The 21302-nt window shown below is 39.5% G+C and overlaps 2 protein-coding genes across 2 annotated transcripts in view; both read left to right on the top strand.

Moving 5' to 3' along the window:
- The first annotated feature begins 216 nt into the window (after nt 1–216).
- On the top strand, nt 217–14510 carry kcnj14 (potassium inwardly rectifying channel subfamily J member 14). Its single transcript, XM_059340063.1, has 7 exons — nt 217–289; nt 7880–8037; nt 8252–9061; nt 9190–9230; nt 9640–11470; nt 12907–13224; nt 14119–14510. The coding sequence occupies exons 5-7, from the start codon at nt 10415–10417 to the stop codon at nt 14347–14349; spliced, it is 1605 nt and encodes a 534-aa protein (XP_059196046.1). The 5' UTR covers nt 217–289; nt 7880–8037; nt 8252–9061; nt 9190–9230; nt 9640–10414; the 3' UTR covers nt 14350–14510.
- Nucleotides 14511–19222: 4712 nt separating this feature from the next.
- Nucleotides 19223–21302, top strand: part of myh14 (myosin, heavy chain 14, non-muscle) — a 41871-nt gene continuing 39791 nt past the window's right edge. Inside the window, exon 1 of the mRNA XM_059340007.1 lies at nt 19223–19379. The gene's annotated coding sequence lies outside the window, so the exon portion shown is untranslated. The remainder of the gene's footprint in view (nt 19380–21302) is intronic.

Raw genomic sequence — 21302 nt, 5'->3', positions numbered from 1 at the left:
TAACATTGATGAATCAGACAGGATGTTGTGACAAGGTCACTCTGGCAGTCCGGAGAGGCGCGTGCCCGTCTTTGATTGGGGACAGATAGCTCCGCAACGTGAACGCGCTCATCCACCACCTGAGGGCTCGCGGACAGTTGACAGGAGCGCCAACAAACGACGGCTCGCGCACGGTTTCTAATCAGCGCTTTTTTAAAATTAAACGACCGTTAATTTCAGTTAAAAAGGAACTAAAAGTAACCTGACGTTACGTCGCGCTGAATTACCGGGAGGATAATGTCAAAGTCTGGTAAGTGCTGACTGAATTTAACTGCGCAGGAAGTTGTCAAAACACCACTTTTGCTTCTAAAATTTATTTATTTATTTATTTAAATTATTTTATCGATGATATATGGCAGTGGTGTTGTACCTTCCGTTGGCAAAAAAAGTCTGCATTTTATTTTGAAAAGCATCAGAGGTGATGCAGTTTAAACTTTTAGATATTTGTATTATAAATGCTGACTTTTACTAATTGAAACATTTTTGCTTAGAGTTGCCGTTGATCTCAAATGGGAATTGAGAATATGAAATTATTATGTTTATCATAAACAGAAATTTAAAGGATCCTCAAACTTTTTTCATCCCTCAGTTTTACTGTATGGAGCTCTATTGCATTAAGGCATGGCATAATTGACCTTGTCCTGTGCAGGAGTGGAGGATGAAGAAAAAAATTGTTGAAAAAGTTGTTGTACTGTCAGAGTACAAAGCAGATGAGATGGCCAGAGGTCCTAGTGTACCCTGATGATTCATACTTTAATCCTTTTTTGTTTTTGTGAGTTGTGAGAACTGATTGGAAACACAGCTGTATTTTGAAATAGATTTTAAAATGATGTAATGCCTTGGAAAAACTGAGAGACAAGCTGTTTGGAAACATGTACAGTACACATGTATCTGTATTGTTACAGGAAGAATAAAAGCAAACAATCAGGGTAAAGCTCTTATTGCACTATACCCTGATTGTTTGCTTTTATTCTTCCTGTAAGTCGCTTTGGATAAAAGCTTCTGCTAAATGAATAAATGTAAAGGCAGTTCTTTCTCACTACCTTTTGCAAAAAGGTAGCAGTAGCAGTTTCTCCTCCAGCTGATTCACTTTCTTTAAAGGTTCCTTTTTGCAAGACTGAATTTATATTATAAATCAAGAGTCATTTTGAGGCTAGATTAATTCAAAATAAGTTATTTTACCAATGCCAAGCATCCAAGTTAGCAAGTTACTGTTATAGCTAATAATGCGAACCGCTTCTCCTGCAATTTGTGTTGCATTACCATTAAAATTTGTGAACATGCACGTGACAGAGGTCAAGGTATCTTGCTTTTAGTCCCCATTACTGTTCAACCTGCAACAATCCTGGATCCTACACCTCCCATAATACAATTTGATAGCATATTTTGCAAGACCCTCCCTCCTTGGTTAAACCCTCAAGGGCTTCAAATGTCATGCTCTGTTTAGTTTGTAGTCTTCTATTTCTGTGGTCTTATTAAAATATCATATATAAAGAACGGTAAGACTATATATCGTCAAAACTATATAAGAATGTCTATCGTATAAACCATCAGAACCAGACATTGTGGAGCGCCCTGACATGAAAGTGACATTAAGTGAGTGTGTGTCTGTGTCATGAGGAAATGTGATGTTAACACCACAGAGTACCCTGTAATTTACATGCCCTCTTTGTGCTGCATTTCAAATGGAAATATCTGCAAAAAGCATCATTCAGTTGTGCTATTATTTGGCACACTGGATGAAATATGTCATGGATATGATATGTTGTGTACTAGTGCAGTTGTGTAGTGAGATCTCTGAGGACTAGTGAGCTTGCAGGGGCAGGGGCACCGTTAATTTAGTATGTTTTTTAGAAGTTTACGCTGTTGTTGATTCAGCTTGGCTCATACATTACATTGAAACTGTCTTTCTAAATAGGTAAATTTGTTTCTATATAGTAATAGCGTCCATTACAGTGCACTTATTTACTGAGTGGAGATGGTGGTGTAACTGAATGTGAATGTTTCTAAAAATGATAGGCCAACATTGTAAAAAGTAATAAACTTGAGTCTAATTTAAATAGTGTAATTAGTCTTGATTGCATACTACTCAATATTCTCAGTATTTCTTAATTAGAAAAGGAGTTGTGCAGAGTTTGAAGCAGCATATTGCAACCTGCACCATCTTAACTCCACAGATTAACATTTGGTCGTCATCACACAATGACCTCGCTCACAGCACACAGCTGAGGGAGGGATGGCAGCAGAAAAGTTTCAATTAGATGGAATAAGGCCCACTGCCAAGATTACTCCACTCTTGTGCTTATTATCAGACGTTTTCATAAGAGAGAGATAGATAGTGTGGTGTTTCTTCATATATATTTCCTGTTAGTCTATACTTTTGTGGTAGTTTTAATTAAGACTACTTAAACACACTTGGACAAAAAACAACAACAATTCAATATAATTGGATTATTTGTCTGAAGCAAGTTGCTTTCCATGTTATACTACATTAAAATTAAACCAGTGGCTGGCTGGAGTGTAATATTTAATAGCTTAAAAATCTGTGCAGTTTAATACCAAAAGAGCACCATAAAGGTCCTTTTAACTTGAAACTTTTTAACACACACTACCGGTCAAAAGTTTTAGAACACCCCAATTATTCCAGTTTTTTATTGAAAATCAAGCAGTTCAAGTCAAATGAACAGCTTGAAAGGGTACAAAGGTAAGTGGTGAACTGCCAGAGATAAATAAAAAAAGGTAAAATATAACGTACATTTCAGAATTATACAAGTAGGCCTTTTTTCAGGGAACAAGAAGTGGGTTAACAACTTAACTCTATGGAGTCTTGGGCTATTTTGTCAATTTTTGAATTCTTTTCATGTCTTTGTAAGTCATTTTGTGTCTTTTTTTGGTCCTTTTGTGTCTTTTTTTTTAGTAATTTTGTGTCTTTTGGTGTCTTTTTTTGGTCATTTTGTGTTGTTTTTTTTAGTCCTTTAGTCCAACATAAAATGTGATTTTGAATATTTTTTTTACTTTCAAAACACTATCATGCTCAATAAAGAATTTTAAATGTTGCAAATGTGCATTAATTTCAGAGTATACTGAGACATTAAACTGCATCATTTTCAATTAAATTCTGGAAAAGTTGGTGTGTTCTAAAACTTTTGACCAGTAGTGTATATGAACCAGCATGTGCTTAAACTATTAAGCAACACAGTCTGTAAAATGTCCCCTAATGTTCAGTTATGATGTAACATCAATGACTGGGTGACGCTCTGATGCTGCAGCTCCTGCAACGTTTGAATGATGCCAGCAGATCAACACTAGAACTGTATTGATCAGATAGGCTATCAGCAAAGGTCACTGCAGTTTTGTAATGTCACTGGACATTTGTTTGAGCTGTTACAGCTGCTGCAGTAGCAGCTTTGTGCACAACAAACATATTAAAATCTGTCCTGTAAAGTGAAGTTAAATAGTTAATAATAATTAAGCCTGCAGTGAAAGAGATGTAGGCTTGAGACGGATAGCCATGTGACACTGTGAGAAAGAGCCAGTCTGTGTCCTGGTTTCTAACCTCCATGATCAATAAGAAGTATTGATGTCTCTACATTTGCATTGTGGCATCACAATGTAGAGGGTCACTTTTGAGGGTTTTATGTTGTTACATCGTGTGCAGAGTTGATCAAACTCCCCATCATTTAAAACGTGCTTCTGGTATTGCTGCTTGTAGCTTTTTTCGAGAATCGTTTATCCTAACAACATAACTAACAGGCTATTTACAGAAACAAAAGCAGACAGTTTCACAGCTGATGCTTGAAGTGTTTGAGATTGCTACAGTGTAACATCTCTGGTCTCTCCGGTCTCTCTATCTTTATCTGTTTTTGAATGTACTGTATTTAGCGACGTAGACACATGATTCTCAGAAGTTTGGCTGTGTTTTAACTTGTGCAAGACATGCTCGAGTAGATGCCGGCAACGCTTCTTTTTGCCGATTTACGTCCGGGATTCATCAGAAAAGCAAATGCTGTCGTATCTGGGTTAATAATATTATCCGGAGGTGCAGATAGCTCTGTGAATTTGAGCAACTTCTCAAGGCACTGCTTCTGGGTGTCTGACAAGCAAACATGCTTTCTGAACAAAGCTCATGCCAATCAGGGCTATGCCATGCAGGAGGATCTCAATGCTGAAAAGTCTTTGTGACACAGTGTCCCACGAATGTCTTGCTGGAGTTGAAACATTTCTTTGCTTTGACTTTATTTATAATTGTGCCATGTGAATTATGTCCATAACAGTTATTCGGCTCCCCCCTCAATACATTACACCACATGCACATAACTCACCACTAATAAAATGTAGCATAGATCTCAGGAGCTCACAGTCCACACTGCACTTTCTTTGGTCGTCAACATGCATCAACTATTGTCAATAAAATTGAAGAACAGAAAGACAAAGACAAGAAGAGAAAAAACAAGAAGTAGGACCGATCACACAAGGCAAGAAGCTTGGTAGAATGAAGAACATTGTTTATTCAGTGCCTTTTTCAATGACACTGAAATCATATTCCCTGCAAATCTAATCTGGCCACATAACACCTTTTAATATGGTCAGATTATCTGGATAGAGAGAGGACAGGGGAGGTGCTAGAGAGAGCGAGAGAAAGAGAGAGAATACATGGTGAGACGTGCAATGAAAAAAGATGGGTGGTGAAAATTGATTAATGTGTTATTTCAGGAGAATTCAATTTTTTGCTGTACATTTGTTATGTAACACTCAGAATCGGTGTTGATTTAAACAAGTGACAGCTATAAAACAATAACACTGGCTTTAACAACTTTGTTTGTGCAGTCCCCTGCAGACACTTTTGGTCAGTTTTGCTCAAACATCCATGGCTTTTTAAAATGATCCATAAACCTTGGATAATAAAGCACATTTGCTGTTTTTTGTTTGTAGCATTTGTTGGGTCATCTTTTCCCCATGACTGCTGCCCAGTCTGTGGGTTATTTTGATTCTTTGCAAAAAAGATTTAAGTCTATGCTGATGTTATTCAGTTTATGTAGATTTCCCCATCCTAATCAAGTCAAATATAGTCAAATTAATTACAATTATGTTATTTTGAGGGTATAAAAAACACAACAGTGAGGGGTGGCTCGTAATGGATAACAAACCATAGCTATCTCCCAATCCTTTTGCTGGCCTCAAATAGGCTTTAAGTAGGTATCGATCATACCTGATAGTTGCCAATTATTTTCCTGCTTTTATTATAATTTTTTGTCTAATCATTGCAGCTCTAGAGCGGTTTATTAATGACCCTAGCTCTGTTTAGTTGTGAATATCCCAATATCTTAGTTAAATGTATGCTTAATCAAATGTAAATTACTACTAATTACTTATTCACTGTTATTCAAATTAAAGGTCATTGTGTTTAGCCTGCTCAAGTAAATGCCCAATATGAATAACCCACAACCTGCATCATGTAGCAGAGGCGGGTTTTGGCTGCAAAAGATTTGTTTGCTTAAAGGACCATTAGAAAGACATTAGTCCTATCACATGTTTCAACCTTTATCATATAAAGCAGTCAGTGGCTGCTCCGGGGGTCCTGACAGTGTGAAGCAACAGACAATGTTCCCAGACACCCCTGCATGTTCTTATATGAGAAGTTATTTGAGACATTTGCCACCTCACCAGGATAAGGCTAGGCAACACAAGGACAAGTGTACCCTCACATTGCCTACACACACACACACACACACACACACACACTTCCCTCATCACCTCTTCCAGCTACTGTCGTCAGTTGTCCGGCGACACTTCAACCCAATCACAGAGATAGCAAACCTGAGAGCGTGTTCATTTGGTAGTGTTGGCAGGAGTTACAGTTGAGGCCTCAAGGTCAGCACTGCGTCCTCAACACAAGCCTGGGAAAGACGGTCTCTGTTATTTTGAGGAAGTTAAGACTTTTGAAAGACCACATGGTACAGTCTTAGTTCAGATCCACTATTGTTCCAACATTTACTTTTTGTTGTCTTGGTATTAAGCTCCCTTTATTTTTCATCATTTTACTACATTTAGCAGAGTTACAGAAGCCTAAGTAGTTCATTTATTGCCTCTGCCAAGGAGGATGTGATTCCAGTTGGTTGTTTGGTTGGTTTGTCTGTGTGTCAGCCAGATTACGGAAAAAACTACTACGACTACTAAATTTTCATGAAACTTACACTGAAGGGTGTAGCTTGTGCTGACGAAAAAGCAATTCCGTTTTAGACTCTATTTGAATCATTGGGTGGATACACAAGTTATTTATTCACTTTCATGAACATTGCTAGATTTGGCATAGTTTTAGTGAAGCTTTGCTCTCTACAAGTCTCATTAAGTATGCATGCAAGCTTTATGGTTGAATCTATTACAGTAAATCCTGGAATGATTGGTATTCTTTCACCTTTATGGTATTTGCACAATGCTGCAGGTACAGTAGTGAGAAACTAATATGATATGGATCTAAGAAGGATGACTTGTATGAGTTTTTGATGCATGAAATCCATACTGTCCTATCTCAGCCAGCTAGCGTATTAACACTGTAAAAGCATGACGGTCGACCACATCAAGGGATGATAATGCAGCACGCTATATGTTAGTTATGCTGACTAAAATAATGTTTTATTTAATCATCCGTGTTATGTCTGAAATGCCAGTGAAAGTATTCATCAGTTCCCACTGACTCAAGGTGAACACTATAGTTGCAAGTGCATAATGCAGAAGGTGAAATTTGTTAGATTTCGTGCCATTGTACTGCTTTGTCCCATATTTTCTCAAATCCTATGAATGCCACAACATATCCTGTGTGTGTTAATAGATATTCTTGTCACCTTCTATAGCGACGGTGGCTCTTACGTAAGTCCTCAGGGGATTTGCAAACCCATCGGTGAGATTACCAAAGTCACGAGCACAGCTGTAATCCACAGCATATCACCATCTCCACAGCAAGACACACTACCTCTTCACCCCCAACCAACCCAGAGTCTCAGTTTATCTCAGTCCTTTATCTGAGCTACAATCCCAGTCTCAACCTTTGTCCAAGAAAATCCCCTCCAATTCTTCCAGTCTATTGCCTTTAATCCACTATTGCTTATTTATCAAAGATTGCTCACCCTGTACCACTTGGTTCCCTGACCCAAAATGAGAACTCTGCAGATCAGTCTTTTTTGTAACTGAATATTCCTCCTCATGAAGTTCTGTATCCATCAATACATAGACATATTTTACAATGAATATCAGCTCCACTTCAGAATGCCCTTCTTAGCTAGAATAACACTTGGACAGCAAAGATCTCTGCCAAGGCCAATAGTGTGTGCACATGCTCCTTGGATGGGCCAACTTCCCCAATTCTTCTGACTTTGGTGTGTTCATGAGCTTTAAATCATGATCTGGAAACATGAATGCTTCAAAGAGGATATGCTCTATTTTTTTGCTTAGAGTTTTTGAAGGACATGTTGGTAATGGTTTCTTGTCGGATATAGATCAAATGAGCCATTTAAGTTTCCAAGTTGTTCCAACTTGAGGGGCCTTTTACATTAATTTTATTTCATCACCAAATGAATGCAGCACCAAATATCTTGCAATGTTAACAAAAAGGGTATCTTACCTGTGATTTGGATTCACCTCAAATTAATGGAATTTTTTTTGACGCATGCTACACCCTTCCCCAAGTTTCATGAAAACTGGGGAAAAAAATTACCCCTTTGGTGGAGGTAATTACAGTGCTGTATATTCACATACTGATTTTTGTCCTAAAGGTACAGAAATTATTCTCAAAAGATACAAAGGCAAGTTGACAAACATTCTTGTTCTCTGTTTTTCTTAACAGGCTCCCTTATCTCGGTGAAGATTTTCTCTTTGCGGTGACAGAGGTCCTTTGATTGTCTAAAGGAAAAACTCCACAAAAGGGACTGATAAAATGTAAGAAGTAAGAATAAAGTGAAGAATCCAAGGACTGCATGAGAGAAAAGACATACATCACAAACGGTAGGTGTCATTTAGATATTTATCATATATCAAGCATATTTGAATTGATCTGAAATGTTAATATATTCAATGATTTTATAGAGAGAAATGTCTCTTTTGAGACAAGAAAAGTCAGCATTATAATAACTTAAGCATTTTTTTCAGCACAGTTTTGTAATTTATATCTCACCTTTAATTATTCTTCTGTTTTTGTTTGTTCTCATTTCTTTTCAAGACTGACAGTGCTTTAAACAAGAACATCCTAAAGAAAAGGAATACAACTCAGTAAAGAACTGAACTGAAAATCCAGTGGACTTTTTCCTTGACTTTCCCCCCCAAAGCATATGCTTTTGTTGAATATGTGTCATAAAGGAAGGTCAACACATGAGCGAAGATGAACCCTTATGTCACTTCACACTTCAGGAGGGATCTTTTTCCCCATTTCCATTTGTTGTAGACTTTTGTCTACCTCTCTCTAACTGATTAAATGAAATGGCATCTTCTATATTTGTACACTTATAGCAGTAGCTCTTATCTGTTGTTTTTCAGTCCTCTTTGTACTCACCACAGTGCAGGGTTACAGTTGAGGTTTGACTCTGTCTGCTGCTTCAGAGAGGATGTGGATACTCTGTGTAACTGTAACCATGGAAAAGGTTGGGAAAGGTAAATACTAACTACAAGCATACCTTTTAATTTCCAGATGTATGTGCACATTTATTGATTTTTTTTTTAGACTTTAAGAACATTTTCTATATATTAATTAATTCTCTATGTTTGTGTATGCCTTTTTAGATGATTACTATATAATTTGAATTGCATCTGCATAAGATAATCTTTTGTTTGTGGAAACTTTCTGATGTTCAGGTAGCCTTTTGTGATCTGGTTCAAACAGAGATGATGAGTAAGAGACTACAATCCAAACACCCAGTTACAGTTTCAGCCACTTTAGTTCTCTACACTTCTCAAATCTTCTCCTACTTTGGCAAACACCTGATCTTCCTACTCTGGCACTCGACCTCCAGAAAAATCTAGAAAACTTCCTCAGGTGACCTGTATACTTACCTTTTCCCTCCATATAAATTTTCCACTTAAAGCTAAAAACACACGTAGCTTTGGTGGAAGATCAAAGTAAACTCTCTGTTGTTTTCTTCCCTTCTTCTTATCTTCTGTCAGGCATAGGAGATTTCTCAGCCGTAATGCTGAGCTGTAATGAGGTATGTCTGCTCTGAGAGACTAACTGTTGCAGGTGATTGTCAACAGCTGTGTAGTTTAGGTCGATATTATTCACACAGTGAATACTGACAACAGTCAGTAAAACAAAGTCGTCACCAAATCGAGAATGGCCATTAAACAGATGTGCAGACTCTTAGAAAGAAAATGTGCAATTGTTAAAGCAGTGACATGATCGGACAGGAAATGACAAACAAAACAGGGTTCTTTCAGTTGGGACCCTCTTGTTGGGCAAAGGTGACAATTCCTTGATAATTGTAGGTAAACACTTAATTGTGTGTACATAAGTCTTATCATAAGGTTTATCCAAGACTTATTGGCAATGAATGATGAATGGTGGTGTTTGAGGTACTGAAAGAACTGTACTCTTTGTTTCCTCATGCCCAAACCAAGGGGTTGTGAAACTGGAGAGAACGTGATCGTAAGAATTGGCATGTTTTTTTTTCTTTTCTGGCTTCATGTTGGAAATGTTTATATCATATTGTCTCATTTTAAGTTAGTTTGGAGTATTTGTCTGTCCTGTATGCATCTTGTTACAGTATTATAGAAGCTACCCTAACTAGCTGTATATCCTTTACATGTTTCCATCTGCATCCTCCTATTCGATCGATTGCATCCGTTTATAATTTTTGTCAACTGATGCCTGCTCGAAGCTTCCCTTTTTTTGTTTTGAATTGAACAGAACCAATCCTGCATGCTTTTTGTGTCTGTTGAGTTCAATCCAGCCCTACCACTCCTTTTTCAAAAGAATTCTTACAAACGAAATAGACTCATTGGGCTGCTGCTTATATCCTTCTTTTTAACTCACCTCAGTCAGTGGGTATAATTTAAGGACATTGGTTGTTAATGAATGCACCTGTGGACCTACTTCAAGACCAAACCCTTTGTTTGCTGAGTGGATCCATCACTGGGAAACACCATTACAAGTAAGGGAAAGTAAGTGACTGATCAGTGGCCTTGGAGGGAATTTTCCTCTGGTTACCATTGGCCACTATGGACTTGCAATTATCTCTTAATTAAGAAGGACTGATGGACTGACTGTGGTGACACCAAACATCTAATTGACTGTATCAAGGTGCTTAATTGCTACATCAGCAATCGAGTCAAGGCATACTCAGGAATACACAGTTATTGTACACCATAAGAAGAGGAGACTTAATTATACAAGATGGGAGCGGCGCGCGTGAAACGGCGCTTCAGTGCTGTGGTGGACGGGCCAGTGGAGGAGGAGGAGGTCATGAGGCTGGCACAGAGTGCTGCAGACACGGCTGGGGCAGGGGGGAGTCCAACAGGGTCAGGAACCCCAAGCAGCCCCTCCCCGACCCATGCCCTGAACGGCAAAACTCTACCTCTCCAGAGCAACACCAACAATGCACGGAGGCAGAGCGCCATCGGAGAGTCAGTCGGGGGAGATGCAGGAGATGGCGGGGTGAGAACAGGAGGAATGTGCTCAGGACTCAAGAGTGGGAGAGGCAGTAATGTAGGAGGAAGAGGAAAAGGCCATTCATCCCAGGACCAAAATTCACTCTCTTCCCCCTCCACTACTAACCGCCGGCGCAACAGGCGCTCAAGCCGCCGGCCCCGACAACGCTTTGTGGGCAAGGACGGACGCTGCAACGTCACCTTTGTCAACATGAGCGAGAGGGGCCAGCGATATCTCAGCGACCTCTTCACCACCTGTGTGGACATCCGCTGGCGCTGGATGCTGGTCATCTTCACCCTCTCCTTCCTTCTCTCCTGGCTGCTCTTCGGATTTGCCTTCTGGCTCATTGCCACCCTGCATGGGGACCTCTCCATTCGGCTTACCCCCAGCTCAGGTTCCTCTCTGGGATCAGGAGAGGCCGGGTCTGAAGGAGAGCCTGATAGAGAGGCGGTGTTTCAGGAGCCATGCTTCCTCCAGGTGAACAGCTTCATGGCGGCCTTTCTATTCTCCTTGGAGACGCAGACATCCATTGGTTACGGCTTCAGGAGTGTGACCGAAGAATGTCCCCTGGCGGTGATGGCGGTCGTTTTGCAGTGCATTGTGGGCTGCATTATTGACGCCTTCATCATCGGGGCAGTTATGGCAAAGATTGCCAAGCCCAAGAAGCGCAACGAGACTCTGGTGTTCTCTGACACAGCCGTGGTGGCGCTGAGGGACGGAAAACTCTGCATGATGTGGAGGGTCGGAAACCTACGCAAGAGCCACCTGGTAGAGGCACATGTTCGAGCACAACTACTGAAGGTGAGTTGAGGGAGATGGATAATGATCATGAGGAAAAAACTGGAAGAGGTTAGAAAGTTTGGCAACAATAAATGCTAAAAGCCTTTTTTTTTTTTTTAAAGGTCAAAAAGGTGAAATTGAGATCATAAAACAGACAGGCAAAAGTAAACGATTGTATAAAAAAATAGAGGTTGCTACTGTGAGAGAAGGCGGGAGAGAAAAAAAAGGTTGCAGTAGAGAGAGAGAGAGCGCTGAGACCATCTGGCCTGTATTCTGTGAACCGTAGTTAATGAGAGCTTGTTTTATTTTCCCTCAGGGGTTAGGAAGATTTACCATGGATTAACTTGCCCACAATTCTTTAACTGAGAACCATTGTCCTTCGTCATCTCATTTTCCCTTATGTGTGCTGTATGTGGGTTAGGTGATTGTACGCTTGTGTTTACCTTACTGTCTGGCCTTATATGGGTAGTTTTTAACATGTTTCCTATGTTTGTGAATGTTTTGACATCATCCATTCTGTTTGTGTGTGTACACATGTGAGTGTGCAGAGTTGTCCTGAGGGTCAAAATCTGTGGAACACTCGGGCTACAGCAAAGACAATTTGATCTCTCTTAATAACATGACCATATCAAAGTTCAAACAGGGCAGATGGGATTAAGTTTACGAGGATCAAAGAAATACGATTCTAAATGCTGGGACTAGATATTGTTCCATAGCAAGGGTTGGGTGAGTGATAAGCCTATGCATGGGTGATATGACTAAAGACTGTCATAGACAAATTCATCTGAATATAATAACCAAATGCTAATCTTTTGAGTCAGGGCAAGAAATGTAATTTCTGAAGATGACCTTAGGAAATGGTGTCAAGATGAATTACGTCTTTTCTATTAGATTGTGTTGCATTTTATAGCCAGAATTCATTCATTTATTCAGTATCCTTAACCGGTTATCCAAACTTGGGTCGCGGGGGGCAGATCCTGGGCAGATCGCCAGACTATCGCAGGGCTATAGCCAGAATTACTGTTTTATTTAACTTTACTTAATCATGGCTGCACTACAAAAAAGGGGTGTCTAAAAACAAGATAAAAATACTAAATCTGAGGGAAACTATCTTGCTGCATGGACAGATAATTTCACTTGACAAGATTTCTTGAATTAAGATTGTTAGATTTAGAAGTGTTAGATAATTAAGCTTCTTTTAAGAGTTAATTTCTTATTTTAACATGTTCATCATGCTTATTTCTAGATTTAAGTTTTTTTAATCTTGGTAAGAAACAAATAATTTGCAGTGTGCCTCGCCCTGGGCGATGTTTGTTTTATATTGGAAATCGTTTCTGGTCTCCATTTAATATGTTCCCACCATGTGAAAATCTATTTTGCAACAACACAACATTTAATGTGGAAAATTTAATGTATCAAATACTGACTTTTATTTTACTCTCCATTCCTAACTTCAGCCTAGGGTGACAGAAGAGGGAGAGTTCCTCCCCTTGGACAATATGGACATCAATGTGGGTTTTGACACTGGCACAGACCGCATCTTCTTGGTCTCGCCAGTGACTATAGTCCACGAGATCAACGATGAGTCACCCTTCTTTGAGATCGACCGAAAGACCCTGGAGACTGACTCTGAATTGGAGGTGGTGGTCATACTTGAGGGCATGGTGGAGGCTACAGCTATGACCACACAGTGCCGTAGCTCCTACCTGGCTTCTGAAATTCTCTGGGGACACCGATTCGAACCAGTGCTCTTCGAGAGGAAAGACTGCTACCAGGTGAGAAAAGAAGAATTGAGACATATAAAGGAAAAATATAGATCCTCTCTTTTCCGTCATGCAATGTCATAACTGCTATCCATTATATCGCTACAGTTTGGAGGGGTGCACATTAAGTGTTCAGCCACAGAAGCAGCATGACTCTGGGGATGGCAATGTTGTTCAGTTGGTCTACCACCACTTTAGTCCAAAATGAATTATGTCAATCAGATGGATTAGCACAGACATGGTTCCCAGACGATGTATCTCAATGACTCTAGTGATCCAATAACTTGTAACCTAGCAACATCAACAGGTCAAAACTTGAATGTCCAGTACTTTGGTTTATGACCTAAACAAATATTTGGCCAATGTTTTTTTTTTTTTTTTGGAACCAGAGATGACCATATTTGGATGGGGATTTGCTTATTCTTTCATCCCAATGGTGCGACACATCGATGTATGGGTCTGATGGCCCAATAGTCTAGAAATACCCACAGGAGTCCAGTGACTGCTGAAATGCTACTAAAAAATAATTATGTTTTATGGTGTGACAACGCTTTGGTTAAGGAGTGGTTAGCTTTAGGCACAAAAAACACTTAGTCTGGGTTAGAGACAGGTCACTTCTTCTGACTAGTGGGCCCTTGTAAAAATGGGACATCAGAACAATGACATGGCATCATTTGGACGAGAGGATGAATGAAGAGGAGGACCATACAAACTTGTCTATTTTACTCTAAAAAGAACCATAATTGACCAAAATGAGCATCATGTCTTAGTGTTAGCAGTGTTATTATGAGCATGTTAGCATGCTAATGTTAGCATTTAGCTTGAAGCACAGCTTTAGTTGGATTACAGCCTCATAAATCACCCAGCTTGTGTATGGTAAATTCTCGTCTTCTGCCTTTTTTCCAGGTGGACTATTCGTTCTTCCATCGGACATATGAAATCCCAAATACACCTTCGTGCAGCGCTAAAGAGCTTGCTGAGGAGAAGTACATTCAAAGGTCACGCTCATCATTCTGCTACGAGAATGAAGTCGCTCTGCAACTCGTCTCCCCTGAGGATGAGCTTGACCAAGACCCTGAGTGTCCCTCCCCACCAACCCGGAGGCAATCCCTGGCAGAACATCTCCACTACAACTGAACCTGCAGGATAGGAAGCCTTTAGGGAAAAGAGACAGGAAATCTGCCCAGAGGTCAAGAGGAAGAACAGGCAAGAAGAGAGGGTTAGACAGGTCAGAATGGGCAGACCAAGAGTGACAGGATTAAAAGTAGATAAGGCCAGTGTCAGGATAGGATAGGAAGCCACATTGTTTACAATGATTGGACAGGAAATAAAGTAAAGAATAGGGGCAAGTCAGGAGATCCATTAGAACTTTAAAGTCTTCAAGCTTAAGATAAACGAAATGGACAGATAGACAGTGGAAGATTTTGGATCAGTCTTTTGAAGAGAAGGGTTACCTCACTGGCTTAGTTGTCTGATTGGCCCTGGCAATCTTTCAGGATCATTGAAAACTTGTCTGCTAAGTCTCACATCTGGCCCGTCACCACCACAACATGCCCATCTGGCTCTAATGCCTACCTGGCAGAATATACAGCAGCACCCCATGGTGGCTCAACCATGCAACTGCACCTCCAGTTTCCTGATCTGCAGACAGTTTTGACCTCTATTTGAGATGGTATGAAATGAATGGCAGTGTACCTTCTGAGGTACAACTCAGGAATGTATTCCTCCATGATGCTGACTATTGTAATGTTTTTTCTTATGGTAAGTATGGATAGTGCACAGTTTGTTGTTTTGAGCTTGGGGAAGAGGGCTGTTGAGGATGTAGCTGAGTATTAAGCAAGGCTACTTGCAGAGCCAAAGCAGAGCAACAGTAACATGGAGAAACAGCTGAAAACTAGCAGCAGTTTTGAGCTGTTTCTTGTCCATGACATGTGCTGTGTGCTGTTTGTTTTTTGGCTCTTTTTCATATGTGTCACATAAGGAAACATGTCCATTGATTGTAGCATGTGTTTAATTTAATCTAACATTTTATGTTGAGTTGAATGTCATGTGGTCAGAGGAAGCACAGTAGAGTTCGTCATATTTCAAATTACAGCTGCATTAAGACTAGTTCATCACTATACATGCTTTGTTGCACTACTATCTACAGTATCTTCTCCTGTGTTGCTAAAATGAACTACACTGTATTGTTTTGCTCTGTTACTTTTGGATTTTAGTACTTAGCTCTGTAGCTATATACATTATGATCTCTAAAGTGTCTTGGCAATAGGAACACCTGTGGTTGTTCGGACTGAACCCATGATGAATTGGGTTGCCCTCCTTGACTCTGTATATGCACAGGACGCCTAAAGTCACCTCCAACATCACTAAAACATAACTGAACTGAGTGGGAGAGGTGTTGCGATGATGGTGACTGTGGCTTGCCATTTCTTCATCTCTGACAATAAAACATCTGTCAAGCATCTACACACATGGATAAGGAATGAACTGGAAAGATTCATAGAAAAAGTATTCTGCATTTTTGTGCCCATAAAATCATGTGACACCCTTCTCTAATAATGTGTTACAGTTGGTTTCTCTCACAAATTGTGAGAACAGTGTAGCGTGTGGTGCCTTCATAACAAAACAGAGATTTTGCGACTGGCCCTTCATCTGCAGCAGTTGATTTCATGTTTGAAATGTTTTTAAAGCCTATTTTTATTGTGTGCATTTGCATAATGCTACTTATGCAAGAGTGAATCACTTTAAAGGCACAGTTCACCCCAAAATCAAAAATGCCTTTTCCTCTTACCTGTAGTACTATTTTTCAATCTCAACTGTTTTGGTTTGAGTTGTGGTTTGAGAGATTAGCCACAGAGATGTCCATCTTCCCTGCAATATAATGAAACTAGATGTCACTTTGTATGTGTTGCTAATAGCTCAAATTTGCAAAACTCAACAGCAGATATCTTATTTATACTATAACATCTACTTGAAACTGTTCACAACAACTTCTGTCTATTATATTTAATAACTGGGTCATGATTTCTGGAAAGAGACATTGCAGTTAGGTTTTTCAAATGTATTGGTTGGCGTTATGAGCACCACAAGCCGATTGCCATGTAGTTCCATTATATTCAAGAGAAGGCAGACCTCTCTATGGCCCGTATCAACACTATGTAACTTATACCACAACAATCTAGATTGCAAGGTTTAACAACGAGGAGAAAAATAGTTGTATTTTTTATTTTTGGCTAAACTGTCCCTTTTTACATTTGCAGGATGTGTTTCTAAATAGATAGAAATGTCTATACTGTGAATCTGCTCAGTAACTGAGTAGTCTCAATATGAACATGCACTGATAACATAAAGAGGCTTTTAGCTGTATTGTATTGTAGACTATGTAATAGTTGCACTTTGTAGTTATATTACAAAGCACTTGGAATGTTGTTTATTTAGACCCTGTAATGATTTGCAGTAAATTATGCCACCTGAGTATTTAAGTGTGTGATTGCAGAAGGTGCTGGTGAAGTTATCTCAGTGTCAGGAATGCAACATGATATTAGGTGTTGACCAATAATCAGCCTGTCCAGCGCACATCCTGGGAACTTGTTCTTTGTACTTTGCACTAAAGTAGTATATGGAGACAAATATCACTCATGAAGCTCTACAACAGCACAGTGTTGCTGGATCAGCACGTTAACCTCAGTGCATCAGTCGCAGTGTTTCTCTTCAGCTATTGAAAGATTTTTTTCTGGTTACCTCAGGGGGGTTGAGGTATTAATAACATATTATCTATTACAGTAACTGTTAATGCTGTTTCATGTTTGTGTTCTCCCTTACACTTCTCCTTTGTGCCTACCATGTTCTATTCATAGGCTGCATGGTGGGTCATGACGTTCACCCTGCCTCCCCTGTAACTTGAACTCAATGCACCATCACTTTAACTGAGATAGCGCTTTTTTAAAAACCCAGAAAGAAATACAGATTATACAGTAATTTCACCGGTTTCTTAGGATCCATTTCTAACAGTACACACATTTTTTAAATCATAGGTATTTATATTAGTGTAAAATACATATACTGGAAAACTACATACATTTTTAATAAATGAGTTAAATGAAACCAATAAAAGCTGTACCTTTCTTAAGTTATTTTTCTAAAAAGAAAGGGGAACCTTTCAGCTCCAACATTGAAATGTAATTTCAGAGCTGCCTCAGGCACAGAGCACTTCCAGATGAAACTTAACTGTGTTGTAGAGCAAATAAAACACAGGGATTGAATTGCAATTACTGGTTGCTTCTTTATTTATTCTCCTTGCAGCTCACAGGGCAAGCCAACTGACGACTTTAAAATGCCAGCCAGATGGAAAGTTTGTTTTTCAATCACTGCTGTCATAATCTCTTTTTTTGCATTTACAGTAAATTTCTCTAAGATTGTAACACATATGTTATAAAAGAAGAATGGATGCAGACTGTGCTCCTGATGTCCTCACTCTGACATAGATTAGGATGTTCCTATAGACAAACCAGATAACCAAATGTAGTTTTTAACAGACTGAATGTCTACTTATTTTTTCTATGTAAAATCCACAACGCTACGTTTTCATTGCTAATCCTGGCTGTCTCAGAATGTATTTGTTTCTACAGATTCAAGTTGAATAATGTATTTTTTTTGTTAATTATGATTTGTAAATTGTTAAATAATTCTTAGCTATTCGAATTATGTCATAAAATATTTACCTAATATGTCTGCATTACTTCTATGGCCATTATACAGATTAGACACTTACAATATACTGCTACATGTATAATTTAATTTGACTAAATAAATGCAATTTAGAACTTAATGTCTAGCTCCTAACTTTATGTGAAGCTCTGTGTTTTCTGGTTCTGTATGTATGTAGATTTATTATTGTTATTAGTTTCTCCTATATATAATTTTAGGCTATAAAATACTGAAGATTTGGCCATAAATCCTACGTATCCTATCCCATATATATATATATATATATGTGTGTGTGTGTGTGTGTATATATATGTATGTATATATATATATATATATACACGTATATATATGTATGTATGTATATGTATATATATATATTTATATATATATATATATATATGTATAAAATAAATCCTACGATATATATACACACACACATTTGTGTAAATCTGTGCCGACAGCCGCAGAAACCTATATATATATATATATGTGTGTGTGTGTGTGTATATATGTATGTATATATATATATATATATTTATATATATATATATAAATATATATATATATATATATACACATACATACATATATATACATATACATACATACATATACATATACAAATGTGTGTGTGTATATATATCGTAGGATTTATTTTATACATATATATATATGTATAAAATAAATCCTACGATATATATACACACACACACACACATTTGTGTAAATCTGTGCCGACAGCCGCAGAAACCTGGTACCTCGGGTACTCGGGTTCAGTCGGATTTTCTGAGATGATCTGAATCACGCGCCTGGAGTCAGATCATTCCAAGCGAACCGGGGGTTGTGTTTGGTTTTGGCTTCAAACAAATCTGATCCCGGATCTGTGTCTGCGGACACTCGCCGCTACTGACTGGTAAACAAAGGGCGCGCAAATCTCCCTACTCTAGCGCGAGAGTGCCGCACAGGCACCTGCTGCAGCGTTCCAATTGGCTGTTTGACACGTCAGTCACATTTAGCCCCGCCTCTTATCTGTTCCCATTGGTTAACGGCGGAGATTTTGGCTCTACCGTTAACACCATTCGTCGCCGCAGCCGTTTCATGCCAGTTTGGGGGCGGAAAGTTCCCGTCGTATTCATGAGGCGGGTCTACTGCTCGGTTGTAGCTTTGGATTGGAGTTGTTTCTCTCCGAGGGTTGACTAAACACCGTCTTCTCTCACCTGGTTGGTCCCCAAGCAGGAAGTTGCTGTCTTGGGCTGAAGCCGCCGCCTTGCCCTCACTGCTCTCTGTTTTATTCTCATGGAGAAGTGTGAGTGCGGCTCCACCGAGAGAGCGGTGCAATGATAAAAGCCGCATATGCGGTAGGCTACACACCTATCAGGCAGGAAAATACCCACGAAACAGCCTCACCCCGGTTCTCCTCGCAACACAGCCTTATCAACGACTCAGAGCGGAACCTGAAGGTGAGAGATTTAATTGCCTTTACTCTAATCCAACTCGTAAATAGCCAGTGTAATATCCTGAACGTATCATATTTCAGTGGAGCTTGCTAACCTCGCTAGGTTGGTCTAAATGCGGTGGCATAACGCCTAAAATGAAATCAGTGGTGGGACCAGAGGCGTTTACTCTGGTTTGATCTTTATGTTCGAGTCTTACATCGAGATGACCCGAAGTCTGGCCAGGGGAAACTGTGTCTGTCTAATGGCCACATTAGAAGGGATTTCGACCCATATAATGATAAGAGAGTGGCCTACTGTGATCTTTGTGTCATGTAATAATAATACCAAGCTGATTTTTTTTTCAGTGGAAATGGCTTGGTTATGTGGCTGCCACATGCATGCGGTTCCCAGTCAATTAAAAGGCTGGGGCCCATGTGATTGTTCATGTCTTATGTTCAAGGTGTGGTTCGTCAGTTTCTTTGCTGGAGCTAGAGACCCAAAATGCAGGTAATTTATAGGGGTCACGTCGCAGCTGTACCGCTCTGTTCTGTTCTGCAGCCGCACTGTAATTATCATCATAGCCAGTGGCTTAATAATGTCACCTCTCCTCACTGTCCGCTGAGATGACACAATATCATCACCGACTCAAAGCTTGAAGGGAAAAAAAGGCGTCTCCTGCTCCCCCACCCGTTTAACACACGCACAATCACGCGCAGGCACCCACACATTAATTACCCACACACACACATATATGGGTAGACACACACCCCACGAGACCCCCCGCAGTGGATGACCTCAGTTTATACTGTGAAGGTATTGTCTGTGGGCTGCTTCTTAGTGTTGCTATGGAGGAGAGCAGTAAGGTTTTGGCAACTCCAGCTGCTGCAGGACGAGTTTGCTGGTCAGTCCAGGCTGTACTGCGACAACCTGTGAGGTCTGTGTGTGTGTCTGTGTGTGTGTGTGTGTGTGTGTGTATATATGCGTGTGTGCTAAGACTTTGCTTTAGGGGAATCATTGGCATTGGTGGGAGTCAGCAGCATCCTATACTGCAGTTAGTGTCGGCACGCAAACTCTTCTGTGTTAAAGCTCATTGAGGAATAGGGCAGTCTGTTCTATTTATCTTATTGTTAACCATATGTAGGGGAAGACCAACAGCAACAATGAATTGATGATGGTAATTCTGGTTTATTGCCTGTGTAGCCAATGGCTGATAGCCAGTTAATTCCTTTGTCCATAGATCTCCACTTTTTTCCAAAAACAAGGCTATTGAAAAGCAGTCAGTCACCACATTGCAGTGATTGACACTCATCTTTACTTCTGTGGGTGTCATGATTCCTCCATGATGTCATTGTTAAACTATCAAGTCTTGGTTTCTATAGTTAAAGAGATCATTTGTTTTTTGCCCTTATAAAAAGCTATGCTACATGGTATCAAGTGTGATATAACCGACATATTACTCTAGAATCTACCACGCTAACAACATTTGCTCAAATATAAATTATTTATTTGAAATGTAGTTGCAGTACCTCATTTTACCAGAGAAAATGTATTGGGAGAATCACTGATCCTGCTTTTAATATAATGACTGAACTCAAAAGCAAATTTTTGATTTGGAATTTAAACCTATGTCACTATGAACAGGGAAGCTAGATTGTCCACAAAAACTTATAAGTAAACACTCACTGTATAAAATGAATTTGCTGAAAATATCCCCAACATATGAACTACTTACTGCTATTTAAGCTATACTAAAAACTATGTTGCCCTGCTGTTGCGGAAAATCAGAGGCCAATAAACCACATATTTGTGATCAGTTTCTAAAGATTTGTCTTCAGTAGGAACAAACTGGCTTGGGGCTAAGTTCCTCAGACAGAGTAATGAAGTCCTAAAGTATTGAAAAATGCACTGTTGGGAGATTTCCTGACAATAAGAAAAAATGTAGAATGA

The sequence above is a fragment of the Centropristis striata genome, chromosome 8, assembly GCF_030273125.1.
Source record: "Centropristis striata isolate RG_2023a ecotype Rhode Island chromosome 8, C.striata_1.0, whole genome shotgun sequence".
In the NCBI taxonomy this organism is placed as follows: domain Eukaryota; kingdom Metazoa; phylum Chordata; class Actinopteri; order Perciformes; family Serranidae; genus Centropristis; species Centropristis striata.
Note: the sequence above shows the minus strand (reverse complement) of the source record. Positions and strands in the feature narration are given on the sequence as shown.

Coding starts and splice junctions, on each gene's coding strand:
- kcnj14 (XM_059340063.1), top strand. CDS start 10,415: ATGGGAGCGGCGCGCGTGAAACGGCGCTTCAGTGCTGTGGTGGACGGG. Junction 11,471..12,906: donor TTCGAGCACAACTACTGAAG/GTGAGTTGAGGG, acceptor TCCTAACTTCAG/CCTAGGGTGACAGAAGAGGG. Junction 13,225..14,118: donor AGAGGAAAGACTGCTACCAG/GTGAGAAAAGAA, acceptor CCTTTTTTCCAG/GTGGACTATTCGTTCTTCCA.